Source organism: Neophocaena asiaeorientalis, unplaced genomic scaffold (assembly GCF_003031525.2).
Source record: "Neophocaena asiaeorientalis asiaeorientalis breed wild unplaced genomic scaffold, Neophocaena_asiaeorientalis_V1.1 scaffold5, whole genome shotgun sequence".
In the NCBI taxonomy this organism is placed as follows: Eukaryota; Metazoa; Chordata; class Mammalia; order Artiodactyla; family Phocoenidae; genus Neophocaena; species Neophocaena asiaeorientalis.
Window position 1 is genome coordinate 4,583,360 of NW_020174698.1, and position 25,489 is coordinate 4,608,848.

A 25,489-nucleotide genomic window follows, 5' to 3' on the forward strand; every position below is an offset into this window, starting at 1 on the left:
GGCCCAGCTCAGGAGAACAGCTTCTGCCTCAGGCTGGACACGAATTGACCTCTTCCTCTTTTTAAGGCCCGGATTTAGAAAACACGCTTTAAAGTTCTTCTCCCGAATATAGAAGAACTTAAGATATATATTTCTATAGTGGAGGAACCGTATACGTTTATTCGGAGGCTCATCGTAGTTGGTTTTCTATTTGGCCTGGAGACTTTGACACACTACCTTTCTTTGATCTTTTCAGTACCTGTCCTTAGTTGGTTTGCATTAAGCCCTTTACAGCTACATAAAATATTCCAAGATGCCTCTCCACCCCACCTCAGCCCACCCCTCTTGTTTTTTAGGTTGTTACTTTCTTTAAATTCAGACAAAAAGGAAACAAAAATGCCTTTCCCGTCAAATGCTATATATTTTTTTACTCTCAAGTTTCTTACATTTGCTTGGTTCTTATAGACATACATTAATTTTTGTTTAATTCAGATCAACATATTCTGACCATAATTATATATAATTTAAAGCTTGCTCGGGATCTGGAAGAAAAGGAAATGATTATGAAATGCTGTGCTGTTTAGTAATATTGGAGGTGGACGTTTCTTCGGGGGTTGGCCTGATCATCCCCCTAGGGCAGAGACCGATAGCAGTGTTCAGCTGTGTCTTGTGATGTGGACATGCCTCTGCTTTGCAGGCCACTTTGAGAAGGTTGTCTCAGACTTGTGACTAGTTAAGAATTATGCTCTAGTTTCAGAGTTAATATGATACCATGTGAACTCATTGACATATACATTTTTCTTCAGATATTTTACTTTTGCTCCCGATCTCAAAGTCAATCTTAATTTTGGTTATGATCGCAAACTTTAGCCAGGTGCTGCTGGCTGAAAAATTGTATAAAACACCTGCAGTAAGTCTGAATAAGATTTGCCATAATTCTATTTAATTTGAAAGTTTAGTGTGTGTGAAAGAGTGAAAAATAATTCTCGGTATTGTGGACTAAACCCAATTAGTATAATAGTTTAATGGATGGAGGAGCTGAGCTAATGAATGCAGTTAATGTAGTTTATGTAGAGATTGCTCATGTCTGTTAGCAGAGTGATCACCCTCACATTCATGGAACATCTTCTATGTCCCTGGCACTGTGGATTCTACAAGAAGATAGCCTTAGATTAATCTCCAAAGTATATAAACAGCTTATGAAGCTCAATATTAAAAAAACAACCCAATCAAAAAATGGGCAGAAGACCTAAATAGACATTTCTCCAAAGAAGACATACAGATGGCCAAGAGGCACATGAAAAGCTACTCAACATCACTATTCATTAGAGAAATGTAAATCAAAACTACAGTGAGGTATCACCTCACGCTGGTTAGAATGGGCATCGTGAGAAAATCTACAAACAACAAATGCTGAAGAGGGTGTGGAGAAAAGGGAACCCTCTTGCACTGTTGGTGGGAATGTAAATTGATACAGTCACTATGGAGAACAGTATAGAGGTTCCTTAAAAAACTAAAAATAGAATTATCATATGACCCAGCAATCCCACTACTGGGCATATATCCAGAGAAAACCATAATTCAAAAGACACATGCACCCCAGTGTTCACTGTAGCACTATTTACAATAGTCATGTCATGGAAGCAACCTAAATGCCCATCGACAGACGAATGGATAAAGCAGATGTGGTGCATATAAACAATAGAATATTACTCAGCCATAAAAAGGAACAAAATTGGGATATTTGTAGAGACGTGGATGGACCTAGAGACTGTCATACAGAGTGAAGTAAGTCAGAAAGAGATAAACATATCGTATATTAACACATATATGTGGAATCTAGAAAAGTGGTACAGATGAACTGGTTTGCAGTGCAGAAATAGAGACACCGATGTAGAGAACAAATGTATGGACACCAAGGGGGAAAGCAGGGGTGGTGATGGTGGTGGTGGGATGAATTGGGAGATTGGGATTGACATATATACACTAATATGTATAAAATAGATTACTAGTAAGAACCTGCTGTATGAAAAAAAAAGATAAAATTCAAAAAAAAAAAAGATAGCCTTGTCTCTCTCATGTTTATGTTCCAGAGGTAGGGATAGATAATAAATGATATACTAACTAGATTATTTTAAATGGTGATTAGTACTATGATGCAGTAGGTTAGATCAGCAGAGTGACAGAGTGGTGACTTCTCACTTCAAATCAAAGTGAATATGAAATGCTTCTCTAGCACGTGATGAGACTTTGCTGGGGAAGCGGAGCAGATCACATGGAGATCACGGGAAGCGCCCTGCAGGGAGAGGAAATGGCACCAAGCAGTAGTCCAAGGCAGCGATAAGCCTAGGACATCCTGGATCTGAAAGAAGGCCCTGGAGTTCACTGTCTTAGAAATGGTAATATTTACCCTCAGACTGGGTATGTGTTCTTAGGAAATAGGTACATTTATTCATTCTACAAATATTTATTAAGCACCTATTGTATATCCAGATGCTGAGAGTAGAGCAGTCCACAAAATAGACCAAAAAAAGAAAAATCAAAACTGAAAACAAAAAACTTGCCCTTCTGGGAACTTATCATTTTGGAGCACAGGGTGGAGGGAAGTCCTGAGCTTTATGCTGGTCCTCACCATTAAGAAAGTGAAACTGACTATTTCTGTTGTTTTATCCACACAGGATTTATAGAGCATGAGATTTATGTTAATGGAAATCTTAAGGATTCTACACTGTCCAGTAGTAACTAGGGGTAATGTTTGACACTCAAGATTTCTTTTTAAAATTCCCTTTGTTCTTTTATCTGTGCTCTTTAGAAACAGTCTTGAGAAGATTCTTAGTATGAGTATTGCACCTTGATCCCCTCTTCCCGTCTTTCTCTTTATAGTGTTTATATATCCTCATAGCAAGCTAATTATTGAGATTTTTGGTGAGCACTGTTCAATAGAACTTTCTGCTGTGATGGAAATGTTCCATACGTGAGCTATCCTAGCCAGCGGCCACACATGTGATATCTGAACACTTGATAGTGCAGGTATAGATAATGAGTTACCGTTATTCTGAGCAATAAAACTAGGAATTCTGAATGGGCTTTCGAAAGTATACAGCAAAAGTACTTTAGTGCATCTTAGCTCTGGGCTAGGTGCTGGAGACCGATGTGGAAAGCAGACATCAGAATAACTTGGTTGATGTAGCCTGTGTGCAAAGATCGTACACTGTTAAGTCAGTTTATAGTTAGCTGTCCATCTGTCTGTTTATATACATATACTTTAAAGTACAGTCAGTTATTTGGATCCTTTATTTCTCATCTCATCATCAGGAGAGCCAACCACTGTTGTCTTTTAGATATCACTGTTAGCAGAATAAGAGAGAAGAGCTGTAAGCTATTCAGCAGTGTTACCTTGATCCATGCATGTAGTTATCCCAAGCCGAATTCCTCATCTTCCTTGTGGGTTTAGCAAAACTTCATACAGGGTCTGCAGAAAGGTGATAAATTTGGTTTTTCTACATTGAGTGGGCTCACCTGTCCTTAATTTTGTTATACAGGGAAGCAACAATATGGTTTTGTGTTTTCAAAACATAGACTCTAAGATTTAGTTTCAAATTTTAGCTCTTTTCTTACATTAAACATGTTGCTTATTCTCATTATGCTTCAGTTCCTTCATTTGAAAAATCATATAATTATTGTTGTACCTACCTCATAAACTTGGTGGAAGAATCAACTAAGAAAATACATGTGGAAGTCCTAAACACAACGCTTAGGAAATAATAAGTTAGCTATAGTTAATCTTGTTGAATTTTTCTTTCTCTTCCATCATTCACAGTTTCTTTTCATTCTTCACTCAGCACTGAGCTGAGGGAATCACCATTGCACCCCTTCTCTAAGGAAATGCCAGCCAGTCCAACAGTGGCAGCTCTTTGGATGAATGAAGCTTAGTTATCTCACCAGCAGGAACTTTCTCAAATTTAGGCCCTTGAGTAAAGGGATGAGGAAAACTGGTAGTTTGTAGCTGATTGGTTGATTCTCTAAAGGGGGGGAAAGGAGACCATAAAAGAAAACAGGAGAAGGTTTAGACCAGACTTGTTTGAGTTTTGAGCCTTGAGGGAAATGCTACAATACTAAGTGGCAATCAACAGGACTGATTATAGTCCCTCTTTGGGGGAGAGAGCAGGCCTCAGCTAATCGTGTGGTTGTGTGGTCCTGATGCAAGGATCTGATCTGTTGATGCTAGTCCTGTAGATGCAAGAGTGGGGCTTTACCTTTCTTCTGTATAGAGTGGGAAGGTTCTTGGTCCCTGGATGTGCAGTATCTTATTTGGATCCTGGTAGCAGGCCCAAATGCTAAGTGTCTTCCCCAAAGTAGAGATTTCCTGTTGCCAGTTCCACTGGCAGCTAAAAAGGCAGTTGGCAAGTTCCTATAGCTTCAAAGGCATATAGACACTAAAGAGAGTTAAGAGTGTGACTCGGAGATGTGGATGTGAGACTCATTTGTGTGTAGGTGTATTTGTGTATGTAGATGGAAGAGCACCCCTAAGAGAGTACATAAATAAGAAAGAGGAACACTTCCTCATACAGTGTGTTTGTGTGAGCTAGATTTCAACCCTAGTAGGATCGTCAAATTTGTACTTGTAACCTCCCAGATCGACAATTTGGAAAGTGTAAGCCAGTAACTTTAAAAATGCAATTATGTGACCTTTCTTTTATGTTATTTAGGTGACTGCTTAGAAAACTACACAGCCCACAAACAGCTGATGAAATTAGCGAACAAGCAAATCAACTATGTCTTACACTCCAGGAATTGGTGGTGACCCTGCCCAGCTGGCCCAGCTTATCTCTTCCAACATCCAGAAGATCACACAATGTTGTGAGTTGAGTTTTTAAATTGACTTCATTGTTTGTTTTCAATTCTTCATTGAAACTTGGTGGAGATTCAAAAAAGGACAATTAGTGTCCCTCCAAGAGCAGATTTTAAAAGGCTAGACCTCTTTAGAGTAAAGATAAGGAGTAGTTATATTAGAAGAGGTAACACTTAACTGCATTTTTCTGTAGAGTGTCAGGCACCTGATAAACATTCATTAATGAAAGCAAGATTTAAAAGGATAGATACTTAGGTTTGCATTAAAACTGTCAGGTTCTAGATGAGATAAATGAGATTTGATGAAATCTCATAGGCTTGGCACTGGGAAGCACTGTCAAGCACTATCAGTACTCCTCAGAATATATATAAGAAATTAAAAAAAAATCCCTGTAGCAGATTTGAACCTATAGAGTTTTTTAGTTTTTCTTTCTGAATCACAGCTAATCATATACCTAGATTATTCCGGTCATTTTGCGGTCGGTATTTTGGCCCTCTGGGCATGCCTGAACTCTTTCAGAGTGTGTTAATATGTATAGTTTTATTCTTCAGCCTACTTCATTAAGGCTACTCTCTTTACCAGAATGCTAAACACACTGTGGAACATCTGAAATGTTTTCAGATGACCAACTGTGTTTCTTTAATCATTAACTTCCCAACAATTATTACTCTGCCTGAATGACTGAAATGAGATATCAGTGTGTTTTGGAGGCAGAGGGAGTAAAACTAGATTATAGATAGTTCTAAGAAAGTGCTGACCTGCACAGCAGTGTAGGATAACCCTTATCCTGATTTGGGGCAGCTCCTGTTTTCTTTGGCTGTCCTTGGAGGAGCAAGGAGGGGGATAGCATAGAGGTATCACTTTGTCCCCAGTAGGGTCTATAGGATTGGTACGTCAAGGATTGTTCCAGTTTGTCCTGGGGCACCAGCGTTGGCTGGCTCCACCTTGCTCTTCCTGCTTCAGATTGTTTCCATGGTAGCCAAAAGGACCTCTCCTTTTTGTGACTCCCTTGCTGCTGATTAGAAATAGTGCTAGTCTGCCTCAGGCTACTTGTGTGAAAATTATAATTTTAATTTGCACATGTGGAAAATCAGGACCTTTATCCAAGAAAGGAGGCCAGGAGGTCTTTTTCTGCAGGATAGGGCAGGTATCCTGTGTTGGGGAAGCTAAACGGTGTCGGGAATTCTGGGAAGAAGATGAGGAATGACTGTAGTGCATGGGGATTACAGAAGCCTTGTGCACTTAGTGGTGTGAAAGATACATGGAGGTGTATCTTGGAGATGGTGTGTGAGCTTGAACTGGAAGGAAGGAAGCGTTAACTTCAGTCAGGTTACACTCTCTCAGAAAGAGATCAGTTCATGAGACCAGCCAGATGATATGAGGTAGATTGGACCACAGTTGCATATTCATGGCATAGTTGATAGCTAAGTGTGTGACTACATCGTGGTTTGGGGCAGTCTTGGAGTACATGGGAGGGTGATGACAGGACCCGAAACTCTTGTTTTTAACAGCCTTGTGAAGAGCTGTTAAGGAGACTGGGACTGTTAACTCTGAGAAGGTACAATCACCACCTTCGGATATTTGAAGAACTGTCTTGTCTAAAACACAAGAAATGTACTCTACTTGATCACAGAGGCCTCCACAGATGAACGGAAGCAACAGCTTGAGAAAGGAATAAGGGGTTTTGAATAATCCTAGTTGTTGAGGGATAGAATCGTCTACCTCAGGAGCAGTGCAGTCCCTGTTACTAAGTGAACAGCCTATGGCAGTGAGATATTTCTCAGGTCTGTAATTAAGACACTGGAATAATGGTTAAACAAATGACTTTTCATTTTTATGTTAAGTCTTTATTCATTCAGCAAATAATTTATAGAGCACCAACTGTTTGCTAGTCAGTGTTTCAGACCCTGAGAATCGAGCAGTAAACAAGATCCACAAGGTCCTGTTCTCCTGTAGTTTCCAGTGTGAGGAGAAACTGATGGTTTAAACATTTAATGAACAACATAATTCCCTATGAAGAAAAAAAAATGAGAGTGATGTGATGAGAGCAAGTGATGAGGGAGAAGCTGCCTTAGCTTAGGTGGTTCTCTGAATGTGGAAGAGAAGGGGCTGGTAGTGAGAAAATACTGGGAAAGAGCATTTAGATGGAGGCCACAGCTGGTATTTTTAAAAAGCAGTCCAGAGCTTAGGGTGTTCAGAAAATAGGAAAAATCCAGTGTGGCCGAAGCACAGCACTTGAGGCAAGAGTGGCAGGAGATGAAATCAGAGAGGAGGCCAATCAGGTCACCTAAAACCTTGGAGGCCATGTGGAGCTTAAATTTCGTTCTAAGAGGCAGGGAAGAGACACAATCAGATCTGCACTTTGTAAAGATTACTTTGGCTGCTGCTTAGAAAACAGACTTTGAAGAAATAGAAGGAGAACACACAGGCCATGGCAGGGCTCTGATGAGAGAGATGTTGGCTTGCACCAGGGTGGTAGCAAGGGAGATGGAGAGAAGTGATGGATGTACTGTGGAGGCACAGACAGCAGGGCTTGCTGATGCACGGGGGTGGGGTGAGAGGGAGAGGGGAGACCAGGATGACTTCATGGTTTTTGCTTTGAGCAACCAAGTGGATGGTGGTGAGTATGTACTAAGATGGGAAGAACTATAGTTCAGGAGATGTGGGGAGAGTTTTGTTTTGGCCAAGTAAATTTTGAGGTGTCTTTTAAACATCTAAGTGGAGGTGTCAAACATCTAGTTTAGGTATATGAATTTGGAGATCAGAGTGTCATCAGAATATAAATGGTATTTAAAACCATAGGTCTAAAATAATCACAAAGGAGTGAGTAGAGTTCAGAGAAGAGTGTTGGAGCATTTAAAAAAATGCAGAAGTCAGGAAAGCAGGGAGAAAACAGCATAGTCAGGGAAGGAGTGACCAGTGACGTAAGAAGAAAATCAGGCTCTACTGGGTTTCCAGAAATTCAAAGAGTGTTTCAAGAATGAGTGAGGCATCATGTGTCTAATGCTGCCAACAGACTGAATGAGATGAAAGCAGAGAATGGGATCTGGCAAACTGGTGTCTTTGAAAGAATAAATCCCTGGATATATGCCAGGGATGCAAAGCTGGTTCAACGACCACAAATCAGGCCATGTGATATACATACACCACATTAACAAACTGAAGGATAAAAATCATATGATCATTTCAGTAGATAGAGAAAAAACATTTGACAAGATTTAACATTCATTTATGATAAAACTTCTCAACCAAATGGGTATAGAGGGAACATACTTCAACATAGTAACAGCCATATGTGACGGGCCATACTTCAACGTAATAACAGCCATATGTGACGGGCCTGCAGCTAATATCATATTCAGTGGTGAAAAGCTAAAAGCTTTTCCTCTAAGATCAGGAACAAGATAAGGATGCCCATTATTGCCACTTTCATTCAGAAATATTGGAAGTCCTAGACAGAGCATTTAGGCAAGAAAAATAAATAAAAGGCATCCAAACTGGAAAGGAAGAAGTAAAACTGTCACTGTTTGTAGAGGACATGATATTATATGGAAAACCGTGAAGACTCCATCAAAAAACTGGTGGAACTAATAAACAAATTTAGTAATGTTGCAGGTTACAAAATCAGTACTCAAAATCTGTTGTGTTTCTCTACACTAATAACAAACTATCAGAAAGAGAAATTAAGAAAATCCCATTTATAATTGTATCAGAAAGGAATAAATTTAACCAAGGTTGTATACTGAAAACTATCAGACATTAAGGAAAGAAATTGAAGAAGACACAAATAAATGAAAAGATATTCCATGCTCATGGATCAGAAGAATTAATATTATGTCCATACTACCCACAGCAATTTATAAATTCAGTGCAATCCCTATCAAAATTACAATGGTATTTTTCACAGAATAAACAGTCTTAAAATTTGTATGGAACTGCAAAAGACCCTGAATAGCCAAAGCAATCTTGAAGAAAAATAACAAAGCTGGAGTCATCACCCTCTCTGATTTTAAACTCTATTACAAAGCTATAGCAATTAAAACAGTATGGTATTGGCATTAAAGACAGACACATAGATCAATGAAACAGAATAGAGAGCCCCGAACTAAACCCATGTATATATCATCAGTTAATTTACAGCAAAGCCAAGAATATACAATAGAAAAAGGATAGTCTCTTCAATAAATCACGTTGGGAAAACTGGACAGCCACATGGAAAAGAATGAAACGGGACCACTCTCTTACACTATACACAAAATTAACTCAAAATGGATTAGACTTGAACATAAGACCTGAAGCCATACAACTCCTAGAAGAAAACATAGGTGGTAAGCTCCTTGACATAGATCTTGGCAATGATTTTTTGAATCTGATAACAAAAGTGAAGGCAACAAAAGCAAAAATAAACAAGTAGGACTACATCAAACTAAAAAGTTTCTGCACAACAAAGGAAACCAAAAAGATAAGAAATAACAGGTTCGGTGAGGATGTGGAGAAAAGGGAACCCTTGTGTACTGTCGTTGGGAATGTAAATTGGTTCAGCCACTATGGAAAACAGTGTTGGAGATTCCTCAAAAAATTAAAAGTAGAATTACCATACAATCCAGTAGTACTCTTCCTGGGTTTTTATCAAAGAAAAACAAAAATACTAGATTGGAAACGTATCTGCACTCCCATGTTCATTACAGCATTATTTACAATAGTCAAGATATGGAAGCTACCTAAGAGTTCATGGATAGACGAATGGATAAAGAAGATGTGGTGGGTGGGTGGGTGGATGGATGGATGGATAGATAGATAGATAGATATGCACAATGGAATGTTATTCAGCCATTAAAAGAAAAAGAATGAAATCTTGCCATTTGCAATAACATGATTAGACCTCAAGGGCATTGTGTTACGTGAAATAAGTCAGAGAAAGGCAAATAACATATAATCTTTCTTATACGTGGAATCTAAAAAAAAACCCCAAACCAGAAAAACTAAGTTCATAGGTATGGAGAACAGATTGGTGGTTGTCAGGGGTAGGGGGTGGGAGAAATGGGTGAAGTGGGGGGGTCAAAAGGTAAAAATATATATTTTTTTAATTAAGAGAAAAAAGATGATTCACAAATTTTGATAATTCAAAAAAAGAAAAAAAAAAGGTGGTTTCCTATCCACGTTCCAAGTGTATATGGAGAGGAGGCAGAAGGACTGACCTCTTCCATTTAAAGAGACTTCCTAGCATCCTACTCACCTCTGAATATATTATTGACCAGAATTTATTTCTTTTTATTTTATTTTATTTTTTTTTGCGATACGCAGGCTTCTCACTGTTGTGGCCTCTTCCGTTGCGGAGCACAGGCTCCAGACGTGCAGGCTCAGTGGCCATGGCTCACGGGCCCAGCCGCTCCGCGGCATATAGGATCTTCCTGGACCGGGGCACGAACCCGTGTCCCCTGCATCGGCAGGCAGACTTTCAACCACTGCGCCACCAGGGAAGCCCCTTGACCAGAATTTAGACAGTCACATGGCTACATCCACTACTAGGAAAGCTGAAAGCATCTTTTAGCTGTATTGCAATGTGCTCACTAAAAATGAGAGAGAAAGGAGAAATCAGTATTTAGGAGGCAACTAGTAGATTCTACCATGGGAATAGGAAGAGGGTCAAAGAAAAGGTACATTTTTTCCACTACAAAAGAGAGACTCTAGTGAGAGTATACTTGCAAAAGAATTGTCTTTGAAGGTGAGAAGCGATGGGGAATAGACCACTAATGAGTGATTTGCCTTTTATCTACTGTACAGATTTGGTGCAGAGTGTGATGGGTAAAGATGGAAAGTGTCTGTCTGAGTGTTTCTAAATAAAATAGGCAAAGGCATCAGATAGAGAATGGGAGGGAAAGTTGTTAGAAGTTTATGGAAAGAAGAGAAGGTGCATTACTTGTAGTTTTGACAGTTGAGAGAATGGATGTACCAGGGAAGCAGAGAAGTGTTGTGTGGCAGTTTGATTACTCATTTGAGGTTTGGGTTCATGAATTTAGTGAAACCAGTCATCACGATGTATATTTTTAATTCTAAGATTCAATGTTTAAATGATGGGAAGTTTAGATTTCGGTAGAGCAAGTTATTGCTAAAAATCTAACCTACCATCCAGTGTGCATTACTGATAAGGGCTATGCAGAAATCACATGGAAGTGAAAGGGAGAAGTGTGAAATTTCAGTTCACTTTTTTCTACATCTGGAAATACTAATAATACTGGATGTGATTGAATAAGATGGTACTTTGCACCACATTAGGTGCTTCTCTTCACACTGCATTTGCATCTTTTGAATTTGTGTCAGTACAAATTTTACAAAAGAAATCTAAAGAGAAGGTGCTGTAAGTAAGGTAATCCCCTTGGACTTAGAATATGTGCATCTGTTCAACTAAAGCTAAAGTCTTCCTGAGTACTGCAGTGGGAAAAGTTTATTTTCATTTTAGCTTTGATTAAGATCAACGAAAACTTGTAAAATATTGAGCTGTATGGTTTAATTTATACCAAAAATATATTGAGTTGTATGGTTTAATTTATACCAAAAATAGCAATCAAAAGATTTTTGATTCTTGGAGGAACCCAAGAATAACATTTAGTAAGACTGGAATTTTGTGAGTTTTTAAAATAGTATTCTGGCAGTTCTGTTTTGCAAAGAGTAGGATAGATGAAACAAAATGTTTTTAAACTTAAGTGGTTTTGTTTTCCTGTTAAACTACTTTTTGTTAAAAAAATAACCTATAGTCTTGTTGATTTGCTTTACTTGTGAAGTATTTAAACCACATTACAATAATGTAATTTATATTAAACAAAATATTTAAATACTATAAATACATAAATGTAAAATATATTAGAAGTAAAATTGTATTAAATAATATCACTTTCTAAGTATAAGTAATAAACAGATGTTATAAATTAGAACTTTATTAGAGATTTCTCTGTGGAGCATTTAAAACGGTTAAGAAACTATTTTTATCCTAGGGGAGAAAGTGTTCTGTTGACTCTGAGTCGGCAAGGTGTCTGTGCTCCATCCTTTGCCCTGGCATTGACAGTATTCTCTGTCACTGGCCCTGACACAGCATTAAATCTTTCTCAACCCAGTGCTCCAGGCAACCATTCCCAATAGACTGGAGTTGACATCTAAATAAAACTGATTGTTATCCAAGGTCTAGAAGATCATAGTGCATCAAAGACATGCTTAGATTTAGTTCTCAAACTTCAGATTTAGTTCTCAAGGTTTTTTTTTAAAGTACCATTTTCATTAGGAGTATGTGGAAAGGAGATATACACTCATTTACCTTTTTTTTTAAACATCTTTACTGGAGTATAATTGCTTTAGAACGTTGTGTTGGTTTCTGCTGTATAACAAAGTGAATCAATTTTATGCATACATATATCCCCATATCCCCTTCATTTACCCTTTAACATCTGTCTGTATTTTTTTTTGAGACAGGCTCCTACCTGTGACATATAGGACAAGGATAAGCAAGCCTCTGTGGGTTGAAAATGCTGAGCCTATTATATGAGGTGAACCAGGGTAGGGTATTTCACAGGGGCCCGTCATCCTGGAACAGACACACACAATACAGAAAAATGGATTTGGGACACACGGAACACACAGAAAGAACTCGTGTTTTTGAAAGAAGCAGATAAATATATTGAAATCCATCACATAATTAAACATTGGGTTTTTTTTAACTTTAAAAAAAATAGAAGCATATTATATATATTGAGTTGTATACCAATTATTAGTATATAGCTCAGTGAGTTATGTTACAACACCACACATGTCAGGAAATAGAATATTACCAGCCCCCTGAAGCCCTTCTCATGCTTAGAGCCCCCTCCATACTCTCCAGATGTAACCAGTGTCCCGACTTCTAATGTCATTGATTAATGTTCCTAGTTTTTAACTTTATCTAATGGAATCAAGAAATATGTTTTATATTGAAGTTCTTTCTCCCATTAGGTTTGTGCAGTTCATCTGTGTTGCAGGTGGCTGTCAGTCATTTGTTTTCATTACTGTATTCGAGTATACCACATCTAGTTATTCTTTCTACAGTTGGTGGACATTTGGAGTGTTTCTGTATTTTTGCTTTGTTTGGTTTTGTTTTTTGCTTTTATGGACAATGCTGAACATTCTTGTATGTTCTTTTATTTCATATGTGTGTCTAGGAATTGGGTTGCTGGGTCATAGGATATGTGTATGTTCAGTTGTAGTAGATACAGGTAAACAGTTACCTAAAGTAGTGGTTCCAGATTGTACTCCCACCAGCCACGGTATCAGATTTTGTGTTGCTCCAAATCCTTGCCAACTTTTGGCATGTATAGTCTTAAATTTCAGTGTGTCCCACTGTGATGTATATTGCAATTCCCTGATTAGAATCAGACTTCCAGAATATAGCTGAGCTAAGAAAATCAATGGGACAATAGGAAAAGTTTCTAATTAGGCAAGCTGTATGTGCGTGCTTGCTCGTTTCCCGAAATCACATCCAACAGCATTGTGGCCTGAGTAAGTTGTTTTACCTTCCAAGACATGATTTTCTTATATATTTTTTCTGTGGGCCGGATTATGGTCTGTACCAACTTTAACAGGCTATAATTTTAACCAAGTTAAAGTTGTAAAAAATCCTGAAAGCTCTTCTGACATATGCAGGATTATTCTCTTTGTTATTAAGAAACCAGTTGCCATATCTGGACCCATCATGCATGCTTTTAAACTCCCGTAATGGAAACAGTTATTCACAAGTTAGCTACAAGTGGAGTTCCACTAAGAGTTACATATCTAAGTATTAGGAGGTGGGAGAGTTGCGGTCACAAGGGATTCTGGAGTGAATCATGTCAGAAGTAACTAAGTTATGAATTGCAGGAAATTGATAGAAATAACCACAGCTGACCATGAAACACAGTCGTTGAGATAAAATTTCCCCATACGTATGTATTATAGTAAATCTTACCAGTGCTAATGAGAACTCTGGCATTTGAGTATTGGTTTAAAGAATAATGTAAAAGAGGGATTCCTTGGTAGTGCAGTGGTTAAGAATCTGCCTGCCAATGCAGGGGACACGGGTTCGAGCCCTGATCTGGGAAGATCCCACGTGCCGCGGAGCAACTAAGCCCGTGCGCCACAACTACTGAGCCTGTGCTCTAGAGCCCACGAGCCACATCTACTGACCCCGCATGCCATAACTACTGAAGCCCATGTGCCTAGAACCTGTGCTCCACAGCAAGAGAAGTCACCGCAACGAGAAGCCCGTGCACTGCAACGAAGAGTAGCTTCTGCTCGCAGCAACTAGAGAAAGCACGTGTGCAGCAGCGAAGACCCAATGCAGCCAAAATAAATAAATAAATAAAATGTATTTTAAAAAAAGAATAAAAAAGGAAGATAGAGAGTGGCTAAAAGCTAGCCTTTGGAAAATGAACCCAATAGATCCATTGGTAACTTTATAAAATATACTCAGCGGAATGTGTAAGTGCAGAAGTTTTCTGCTTTTTAGCAGAAATATGCATGATATGTCATATGTGCTTATGTGTGTGTTCCGGAAGATTTGAGAAGTCAGAACTTTTTAGGGGGGCATAAAATGTGTGAACTTAAGCCCATGTTATAAAGGTTAAGAGAAGGTGACTGAAAAAGGTCTGTGTTGAATCTTAATTGTTTTATTTTTTATCGTTTATCTCCTATAGATTAAAGTTGTTGGTCCAACACAGACTTCTTTAGATGTGAAGTAAATATTATTGGTTTCTCTGTGTTGCAATTAGCTTCTCATTCTGTGTGCGTCCTTTTATTGTTTATTAGGCAGGATCAGTGCTTGGCTCTTGTCCCTGTAAGGTCCTTAGGACTTTGAGAAGAAAAATAAAATCTCTACAAAAGCTTGAGCCCTTTTGTTGTTATACTTTTGAGAATGAATGCAGTTCTTTTAACTACAGTCTGGTGAAAGGGACACTAGTTTTGCACCTTAACACATGACTGCAGAAAAGGGAAGCTAGTACCATTGAGTTCTCCTTTTTGGTTGCCAGGGCAAATTTTCTTTAAAAAAAGAACTCCAGTCCTGAGAAGTTAATGAATTGACTAGAACTGTGTATTTACCCAGGAATTGGAGGTGTTACCTTTTGTTTCCTGGGGTGGTCTGGTGGACAGGAAGGCAGTTTACAGAGGGAAAGGAGTTGAAAACGTGTTCTTCTCTCTCTCTTTCCCTCCTCTCCTCCCCCCCCCCAAAATGCCCTTTGTTATATCTACTTCTGACGTCACACGTCTGAAAATACCTGGTTGAATTTTTTCCCCTTGAGGAGAAAAGCTTCAATAGCTTTCATTTCATTGTTGTGATTCTCTTCATGCCTAAGGTGTTGACATAGAACAGAGCTAGGAGTGGAAATTAATGTCATATCCAAGGGAACTTGAACAGAGAACAACCATCCTTTCTTCTCTCTGGTGATTTTTCCTACATGACTGAACACGAGTGCTGTTTATGACTGAATGTGAGTGAACATTTTCTGTTTGTTTTATGAACTAAAACTTTAAAATATGCTCCAGGGAGCTCTGTCCCTCACTGCTCCTATATGTGAACCATCTCCGTGCCTCTGTCCTGAACATGAATTTTCTTACCGTTGGTTACAGCCCCAATCCCTAGTACTGTGTGTCTTTGCTCCCCATTTGCAACCTAAGTGTACATCCTGTTGGTTCTCCCTGAAAAATTTGTCCGTTTCTCTCCATCTCTGCTGTCACCACCCAGGTCCCAGCTGCTGCTCTTTCTTCTCGGCATGACTGTAGCCTCCAAAATATTCTCCCTGCTTCCATTCCTGCCTGTCTGCAGTCTATTCTCCATACTATAGCCCAGGTGAACAATCAGTCAGACCATGCCATCTCACAGCTGGAAACTCTGCAGTGATTCCCGTGGCACTCACAATCTGATGTAAATCCCCACCATACCTCACAACACCCTCCAGATCTGATCCTGCCCCCCTTTGCCAACTCCTACCACTCTCCCCTTTGCAGCTGCAAGATTTCAGATTTCAGCCACGTTGGCTGCCTTTCTGCTGCTTGAACAGTTGAGCTCCTTCTTTCCTCAGGGCCTTTGCGCTTACTTTTCCTCTGCTTGAGACATCTTCCCGAATCTTCACACGGTTGGCTCCTCCTCGGCTTTTAGGTCTTAGCCCAGAGGTCACATCCTTAGAGATGTTTTCCCTGACCTATCATTTTTGTTCCTCCACTCATTCTTTTTCTCATTAACCAGTTTTTTGTTTGTTTGTTTGTTTTTTGCGGTACGCGGGCCTCTCAGGGTTGTGGCCTCTCCTGTTGCGGAGCACAGGCTCCGGACGCTCAGGCTCAGCGGCCATGGCTCACGGGCCCAGCCGCTCCGCATCATGTGGGATCTTCCTGGACCGGGGCACGAACTCGTGTCCACTGCATCGGCAGGCCGACTCTCAACCACTGCGCCACCAGGGAAGCCCAACCAGTTTGTTTTTGTAATGCCTTTGATCAGTAAATTAAACTACGACATTTGCCTACTTATTTTCTGCATTCCCTACTAGGCTCCTGAAGAGAAAGGGCTTAATATACCTTGTTCACAGCTCTGTTTGTATTGTAAGAACAGTGCCTGGCCATGAGTCAGCCCTTAATAAAATTGGAGTGAATGACCTCAAGTAGGTTACCCAATGTATCTAAACTACATTTATCTATTTTCAGCAAGTAGGGATAAGTGTGCCTCGCATGTAGTAACCATTGTAAGTTTATTTCTTTTCTTTCCTTTGACCTTATGGCAGCAATCTCCCCTCACTCATTTGGTGATGAGATGCTGGCTTGTGAATTCTTTTGTATTTCATCTTTATAATTTTTTTTAAGTGCCAGCATTTTTTCCCCTTAACTACCAGGGTCTGTAATCTCTTCTGTGGCTGGGGATCGTACCTTTATGCAGAATTATATCCCTCAAGAGTTTTGCATACAGGTGCTAGTAAGGATTTATTGGATGATGAAGGATAGAATAGAAAATTTCAAAAAAGAGAATGTTGTGATTCCAAGATGTGACACTGGAGGGAAGGAACATGGTTTGAGAAGATGGGAAGCTCTCAGAAATCCTGACTGCAATGTAAAATCACCTGAATGAGGAAGAAACAAGTTATATAAAGAAATCTTAGTGCTCGCTTCAGCAGCACATATACTAAAAATGGAACAATACACAGACGATTAGCATAGCCCCTGCAGAAGGATGACATGGGGGAAAAAAAAGAAGAAAAATCTTAAAGGAAAGGCACGTTACCTTTCTACCTTTCTGTGAGCCCAGTTCTGAAAAAGAAGCAGTTGTTGAATGTGAATAATGGAAAGAGAGGGGAATGAGAAGGGTACAGAAATCACACTTTGATACACGTGGCATTTGGAAGTACTAGGAACACTTCTAGGGGGGCTAGGATTGCTGCTTCAAATAATTGAAGGGGTGTCAGGTGGAAGAGGGTCACCCTTCCTTCTGTATGATATTAAGGAGGGCAGTTAAGAGATGAGTAGAAAGAAGTTGCAGCAAATATGAGTGGTCCTTCCAGCAGGGCTTTCCAAGGATGCTGTGGACTGGTACAAGTTACTCATTCATACAGGTGTTTGAGCTTAGGTCAAACATACTTAACAGGTATCTTTTTACTCATTAGTACTGTTTTTTAACATTCCTCTCACATAAGCACTGTCAGGGTCCTTGTTATGCACTGAATTTCGTCCCCCCCAAAATTTGTATTGTTCAAGTCCCAACCCCCAGTGTGACTGAATTTGGAGATAGGGCCTTTATAGAGGAAATTAAGGTTAAGTGAGGTCATAAGAGTGGGGCCCTAATCCAGTATGACTGGTGTCCTTACAAGAAGAGGAGAGACACCAGGGACGCCCAGGCACAGAGAAAAGGCCACATGAGGACACAGTGGGAAGGAGGCCATCTGTAAGCCAAGGAGAAGCCTCAGGAGAAGCCAGCCCCACTGGCACCTTGACCTTAGACTTCCAGCCTCCGCCCAGAACTGTGAGAAAATAGAATTCTGTTGTTTAAGCTACCAGTCTGTGGTATTTTGTTATGGCAGGCCTCACAAACTAAATACAGCCCTGCATTCCTTGGCATGATGCACTGGGATTTAAAGTTATGGGAAACCCAGATAATGGTGAAGTTTGCTTTTGAATCCCGAGATTCTACAGTTTGTTGTAACTAATTGTATTTCAAAAGTAATGTGCACTCCTGTGCTTAGGAAGATATTCTTGATCACATGATACAGAATGGAAGAAGAGAGATTTATTTTAACTTCTTTTGACTTTTATGAAAAACTCAAGATTCCAAAAGATGTTTTCATTTACTAAATAGCACATTAAGAAGAATAGTTAATGCATAATAATATAGAAATACCTTTATTAAACATGCATTAATTATAAGATTTGCTTCTATTTGAAGCAACTACTGAGAATGATCATAAAGATAAGTCAGGACTGACAGTGTGACATCAGTTGTTTTTTCAGCACTTATCTGCCAAAATCACTTACCTGTCAGAGTGCTTTTCCTCAATGGCAACCTGAAGAAAACAGCATTAAAGTCAACTTGCATACTCTTTTCTTTAGTAGCAAATCTAAATGATTCCAGAAATATTTATACATAATTACCTTCTTTCTTTTTTAATGAAAATAGGATAATACTATACCTTTTTTTTTTGCTGCTTGTTTTTTCTCTCTTCTGTGTTGCTTGCATAATTTGTTATTATATGAATTTGCCATACATCTCAAACATCTGTGTTTTTTTTGTTTTTGTTCGGTTTTTTTTTTGGTTTGTTTTTTAGTTGTGAGTTAAGTTTTATTTGGGGCAAAATGAGGACTGTAGCCCAGGAGACAGCATTTCAGATAGCTCTGAGAAACTGCTCAGAAGTCAAACCTCTGTTAATGGACATTTTATCCTAAAATTATATGTTTAAAAGTTGAGGAGCGGGCTTCCCTGGTGGCACAGTGGTTGAGAGTCCTCCTGCCGATGCAAGGGACAAGGGTTCGTGCCCCGGTCCGGGAAGATCCCACATGCCGCAGAGCGGCTGAGCCCGTGAGCCATGGCCGCTGAGCCTGCTCATCCGGAGCCTGTGCTCCGCAACAGGAGAGGCCACAACAGTGGGAGGCCCGCGTACCGCAAAAAAAAAAAAAAGTTGAGGAGCTTGCTGTTTATGCTGCCTCCCAAATGAATCCTTCCTCTGAGTTCTGTATAAATAAAATGTGGTGCTGATTATACCATAAAGATTTTCATATATATGTTTCCAGACTCTTATTTAAAAATTAATTTAACTATTATTAGCTTTTTCCACTATAAATAAATTCAGTATGCTCAGTAATTGTATTACTGAGTGGCTTCTCTTATTAAATAAAGTTCGTGGTCAGTTGTGTAACTGCTGCTCAGCTGCCCTGTGATGCTCCCTGTGCGTACAGTTTAGTTGTCTCAGTGCTGGTGTGAGAGCGGGACAACAAAACTCAGGCTGGGCTGTTTAGTTTTGGTTTCGTGGAATGGTTTTGACAATTCTTGTCCTCATCTCTTTGACACTTTTTTGTTGTTTTTCACCAATTAATAAGCAATATTTTTCATTAAAGAGTATATTGCCGTTTATACTTACTCCAGTCTGGGTGTTTTCTTAAAGCAGTTATTAATTGGTTTGCATATCAATTGATTTGGAAGAAACCAACGGTCATACAAAATGGTGTTCTGTAAGTCTTGGAGCATTTCCTTTTCGAGTCATCTTTCTTGTTATAGTGTCGTTATCATGATCATTATTTGAAGAAACCGTTGTTGCAGTAGCATATTACTTATATTGAGTATGGCCACCAACTTCCCTGGAATAGTTTGTTCTTCATCCCATTTAACGTCCCAAGAGAATGCCTGCAGACATCACCAAGATCCCCTTGTAGCCTGTGGATTATTATTTTTCTACTGGGGAATGTGGAAGCCTTTAGCTAAAAATCCAGCTAAGGCCTGTTTACTTGGCAGTGCTCAGAGCACTGCCTTTCTGCTGAGGTGGGGGAGGAGAGCTGGGCAGCATGGCCCAAATGCATCCAGTGACTTTAGTTGTAGAGTATTGCCTGTACACCCTGCTTTACTCGGAAGTCTCATTCTGAAAACAAAAAATCTCATTCTGGAAGATATGTATGTAGGTTAGTATCTTTTAGCTCTCTTTGCTGACTGTTTACTCTGTGCCTCATATTTGGTATTTTGAATCTGTTTTTTGTACATTGTTATTTGATCTTCTGGCCAATGCTGTCAGATGAGAAATTTTAGGTTTGAAGTGGTTAAGTCACTTGCTCAAGTTCATATAACTATTATGGAGAGGCTGGCACTTGAACCCAGGACAGTCTGATTCACATAACACTATGCATTTGGATCATGTTTTATATTGTACCAGGTCATTGTGCATTTATGTGCATTCATTCATACCATGAGTATTAAGCATCTGTGATGTGCTAGGCACCGTCTGGATGCCAGAGATATTTCAGTGAATAAAACAAGCAAAATACCTACCTTTATGGAGCTAACCTTTAGTGAGAGAAGACAGACAAAATAAATAAGTAACTAGTGTATTGGAAGGAGGTGTTAAGTGTTATGGGAAGCACCCCGACGAAAACGTAACAGTGGGGATCTGGTATCCTGGAGAGGGGACTGCATTTCTAAATGGGATACACAGGGAGCCAGGATAGGCCTTACTGAGGAGATGATAGTTGTACATGTATTTAAAGGAAGTAAGGGAATGCACCCTTCAGTATCTGGGGAAAGAATGTTCTAGATGGGGGGATAGCAGGTACAGGGGCCCTGAGGTGGGAGCCTGCCTGGGTGTTGGAGGAGTGGAGGAGGGGTCAGTGCGTGCAGAGCACAGAGAGGGGAGAGTAGGGGCTGGGGGTGGCGCTGGGGGGTGCCTTACAGCCTATCGTAAGAACTCAGGCTTCAACTCTGGGTAGAACCAGCCTTTTGAGCATGTAAATAAATGGAAAGTCGATACATAGGTAGGAGAATGTTCTCATCTAGTCAGCATTACACTTTATTTTCTCTCTGTGTAATAGAACTCAGAAGGATTCATTTGTAGAGACAGCATAAATGGTTAAGTTCCCCAACTTTTAAACCTATAAGCTTAGGATAAATTCTCTTTTAACAGAGGTTTGGTTAAATGACGTATGGCACAGTCACATAATAGAGGAAGCACAGTGTTGGTCCTAACTAGAGTTTTGGATTTGTCAAGTGGTTAAGGTAAGTGGAGAGAGCAGCTTGAGGGGATATAAGCAAGAGAGTGAAGATGATGACATTTAAGCTGACTGTGGCGTTTAAATTGGGTCAGGAGGCAAGCGAAGACATGGCGGGAAGGGGAGGTCATGCGAGGGAAAGTGGCAGGACCAAAGGATGCTAGGTCCTGGGTGGGTCAGAGGCTCATTGGGTCAGGGTGCCAGTGGGAGAGAGCTAGACATACAGGAGGTGGTGATTTGTCAGTGGTGTGTATGAAACTAAGGTTATGGAGGAGTTATGGTTGCTGGTAATGAGAAGACATTTGGTAAGATCTTGGAGTGTGTGATTATGGGAGGGTGGAGGACAAGATCATTTGGAGAAAAGCGTGCAAAGAAATGAGGCCAGGATGGTGGCAGGGTTATCAGCATGGGTATTGAAATCACTAGGAGTTGAGAGAGGATGTGACAGTGACAGTGAGCTAGGAGCTAAAGCCATCAGCAGTTCAAGGGCTGTGGCCTGAGCAACCCAAAATGGCAACAGCTGTTAACGGGGCTCATGCTTTCTGTGCGTCTGATCTTTCCTTTCATTTCTGAATTTGTCTTTCTCTTTTCTTCCCTGAGTTCCTCGAGTTTCTGCTTCGCTGCTGCCTATTATCTGGCCATCTTGTCTATGAGCTGTTTTGTGATTTTCCTTTAAAATGGCAATTGCCTCACTGAGTTAAAACAAAAAAAAAGGGTGCTATTTTGGGTTATAATTTTCACCTTATCCACTTCCGTGGCAACATTTTTTCCTGCTGCATTTTCTTTGTAGCGAGTTTTGCTGTTCTTTTCCACAGTTTTATATAATCTTTTGCATGGCTGCTCTTTCTGTTCTCTTGGTGGTTGTTCAGTGGAGTGAGCTTGCTTTTCCTGGCAGGAGACAGCTGTGAAGGGAGAGGGTGCCCAGGCTGTGCCCTCGGGCTCCTTCCTCTCTGCACTGCCCTGAGGCACTGTTTCTTTCCCTCTCTGCCTCTCAGAACCTAGCCTGACGTAGGACAGTTCCCCCTCCAGTCCAGACGTCCCCCTGTCACTCCATTGGTTCCCCAGTGCATAAGGCATCCCCTTCCTCTTAGGGAAAGGTGACACTTTCAGAGATGAGCAGCCAGGGGCCCCGAGCATGGTCCAAGCCTCTGCTCTCCACCTCGCTCAGCCCTGCCCCGGTCCCCCTTGGGAATCACCATCATCTCCTGGTGGCACACACTTGCTAGTGACATTTTGGCGCTCTGCCTCCCCTATTCTCCTCTGCAACACCCCTGTTTCCTATCCCATCCCCATGGCTTCCCACTCACGATCTGCTCTTTTCTGTTTCTTCTGGCCACATGTACATGTTTTTGAGAATTCTTTTGTGGTCTTAATTTCTCTGAAAATGTAGCTTACATGGGTTTTCTTTTTTCCCGCCTCTCTGTTCTATATGGCTTGAGGAGGGAAGAAGAGGGAAGATTCAGGAAAAAACTTGTACCATGTTCCTATAGGAAGCAGAAATCCATTTGCAGTGTTTTAGCAAAAACGTGAGCAGCAGGGCCTTGCAAATAAAACTGATTAGAGGGCTTCCCTGGTGGCGCAGTGGTTGAGAGTCCGCCTGCCGATGCGGGGGACACGGGTTCGTGCCCCGGTCCAGGAAGATCCCACATGCCGCTGAGTGGCTGGGCCCGTGAGCCATGGCTGCTAAGCCTACGCGTCCGGAGCCTGTGCTCCACAACGGGAGAGGCCACAACAGTGAGAGGCCCGCATACCGCAAAAAAACAAAACAAAACTGATTAGAAATTCGGACTGAGATAAACAGTTGAGGAATCACTGCCATATGAGCTGGAGGTGAACTTCCTCACATGGCTAATACTCAGGCTGCTTTTGGAGCAGACTGTCGGGCCATCCGGTGGATGACAGGAAGGAAACTCATCCAGGAGGTGAGGAGGGCCAAGAAGGGCTCAGGAAGGCTGGAGAACCGCAAGGAGTAAGGCTGCCCCGCTGGCAAATCCCCCTGTGTTAGCTGAGTACACAGATCACCTACTCAAGGGGCCACGTCCTCCTCTTGACCTCTGTTACTCCCAATACTCGACTCTCTCTGAGCCGGTCAGCTGAGCAGGGCCACATGATAAGATGTTAGGACTGAACATCTTTGCTAAGACAGAGCTTGCAGTGTTCTGGCCATCTTAGAAATCCCAAGTACTGTTTACATACAGTTTTCAAATGGCTTGTTTTTGCACTTTGTTCATTTTTAAGAATCATGACTTTAGATTTAACTCTTTATTAGTCTACAGTAGCTTTAAAATGCCCTAAATTTCTACCTTGTTAGCCTGTGTGCCTTTCTCCCTCTAAGTATTTGGAAAGAAAACCAATGAGAAATTTAAAATTAAATGTGTTCTAAATGGGAGATTGCTTCATGGAAGTAGGACTTGCCTGCAAGTGTTGGAGTGCCAGGAAGGAGGGTGCAGTAAACCAGCAGGCTTGGCCCCGAGGCGCAGGCTTCACCTGAGCTTCTCAGCTCAAGACTCATCCTTTAGAAGATCCTTCAGTTTCCTCCCCACCGTTCACATCAGTTCTTTTACCCACAGAGAAGATAAGCTCCCTATTCAGGTCACAAGACAGAGCATGAGATAGAGAGCCTATTGGAAAAAAGCCCATAATTATTTTAGTAGCTTTGTTTCAGATTCTCTAAGGAGTTTTTCTACCTAACATGTGCTTTTTAGAATTAAAATATACTTTTCTGGGACCTAGTTCACTTGATTATTTATCTCAGAACCTTTTTGTGTTGAAACTTACTTTCAACTAGCTGATATATTTTCTCATGATACATTACCCTATGCACCTTGTACTGTGTAATGAGCCCAACCTAATGATTCTAACTCTGATTATAGTAAACTTACCAGTAATAGCATCTCGTGTTCTTACAGAAATCTGTGCCATTTTGAAAATGTTTTTATATATATCATCGTCTGTAATATTTCAACCCACCCTTTAAAATAGATAGAGTGTTTGACAGGTGAGGAAAGAATTGTCTAAAACAAAATTTGTTTTTATTAATATTTAGTTGGGTTTTTTTTCTAGTTCAGTTTCTTACTTGTGTGTATACATGTCACTGTCAGGTGGTAGCTGAGTTCGCTCCTAATTAGGGGTTATAACTGTCTTGTGTCAGTTGATATTTATCATTATCTCTACAATTCTCATAACTATATCAGAGTTTATTAAGTTTCAACACCCTCCTACAGCATGGTTCACATTAATATATATTAATAAGAATATTCTTACTGTTCATTTCTGACTTTCAGGAGAAAAACATTAAGCCACTTCATACTGTTTGCTCTCATTTATTGAACTGTTTCTGTTTCCAGTACAAGGTGCTTACATACATTGTCCTCAGTTGAAGTTCATCATAACTGAGGAAGAGGTGATTCTCCCCCCGCTTGACTGGTGAGGCAGTTATAGCTTGGAAAGATGAGGTCAATTGCCCAAGGTCAGCAGCCAGCAAGAAGTGAGGTCAGATTTCCAAATCAGACTGTCTGGCTCCCAGGCTTCTTGCCAGTCAGTGTTACACTCTACTTCTTCTTCCTCAGTGTGATGTGGGTGAGACCAAGTCAGAATCTCAAAACCACTTGTCCAAGGGTTTTAATAACCATTATTTTTTTTCTACGATTGACAGTTTCAACTGTGAATTATTTTGGGTTGAGCAACAGATATTTTGTGCTAAAAGAGCAAGTAGTTGTATTCTGTTCTCCGTTGTTTGGAGACATTTCTTTGAAGGCGCACATGCCTGTTAGGGCTGGCCCAGGAAGCCCAGCCACTCTCAGTGGTCAGATATAATCCTCCCTGGTCCCCAGGGCACTCTGACAGGTGGTGACATTACACAGCCCCTGATGCCAACTGTTGCCTACAGTTGTACAGCAGAAAAAAATACCCTTTGCTATGAAGCGTTTTTTTCCTTAGATCATCCACTAGATGGCAGCAGACTCACGTGGAACAGAATGGGTGTTTGGTACTGAAAATAATGAAGAGCCAGAAAGGGGATGGTTTGGGTTTTGTGGAAATAATAATGCACCTTTTCTAGATGTGTAGGAACTAGTGTTATCTTTACGTCATGAAAAATGTAATATATACTGTAAAGTCACCTCTCTAGAAGTAATGGTGCAAATAGGTGCAGATTGTAGATAATGCAAAAATAATTTGTTCATTCTATTGTTGTAGAGGTGCATCTTGATTTAATCCTATCTCAGTTTATCAGTATCAGGTGAATTTTTCTTCAAGTAACTGTTTATGGTTATGTAAAAAATTTGTTCCTTAATTTTTATGTTTCACAGGGTTTTTTTCTTTCAAATTAGACATATGCCAATAAAAATGAATATGACTGCTTCATAAATTCACAGTATCCCAGGCGAAGTAATGAAATGAAACCCAGTAGACATGACCTGGAAGAGGCTAGGAATG

At 40.3% G+C, this 25,489-nt stretch overlaps 1 protein-coding gene and 1 non-coding gene across 4 annotated transcripts in view; both read left to right on the top strand.

Moving 5' to 3' along the window:
* Positions 1–25,489, top strand: part of STX7 (syntaxin 7) — a 48,891-nt gene that overhangs the window by 471 nt on the left and 22,931 nt on the right. For 2 of the 3 annotated variants that reach the window (XM_024759151.1, XM_024759153.1), the window contains exon 2: positions 4,689–4,839. In XM_024759151.1, the coding sequence (XP_024614919.1) occupies positions 4,755–4,839 (85 nt within the window). In that variant the 5' untranslated portion in view covers positions 4,689–4,754. Of the gene's footprint in view, positions 1–2,215; positions 2,379–4,688; positions 4,840–25,489 lie in introns of all 3 variants that reach the window. The other variant, XM_024759152.1, reaches the window with a different exon arrangement.
* Positions 16,974–17,080, top strand: LOC112409186 (U6 spliceosomal RNA). Its single transcript, XR_003005117.1, has one exon. It is a non-coding gene; the product is annotated as a U6 spliceosomal RNA (small nuclear RNA).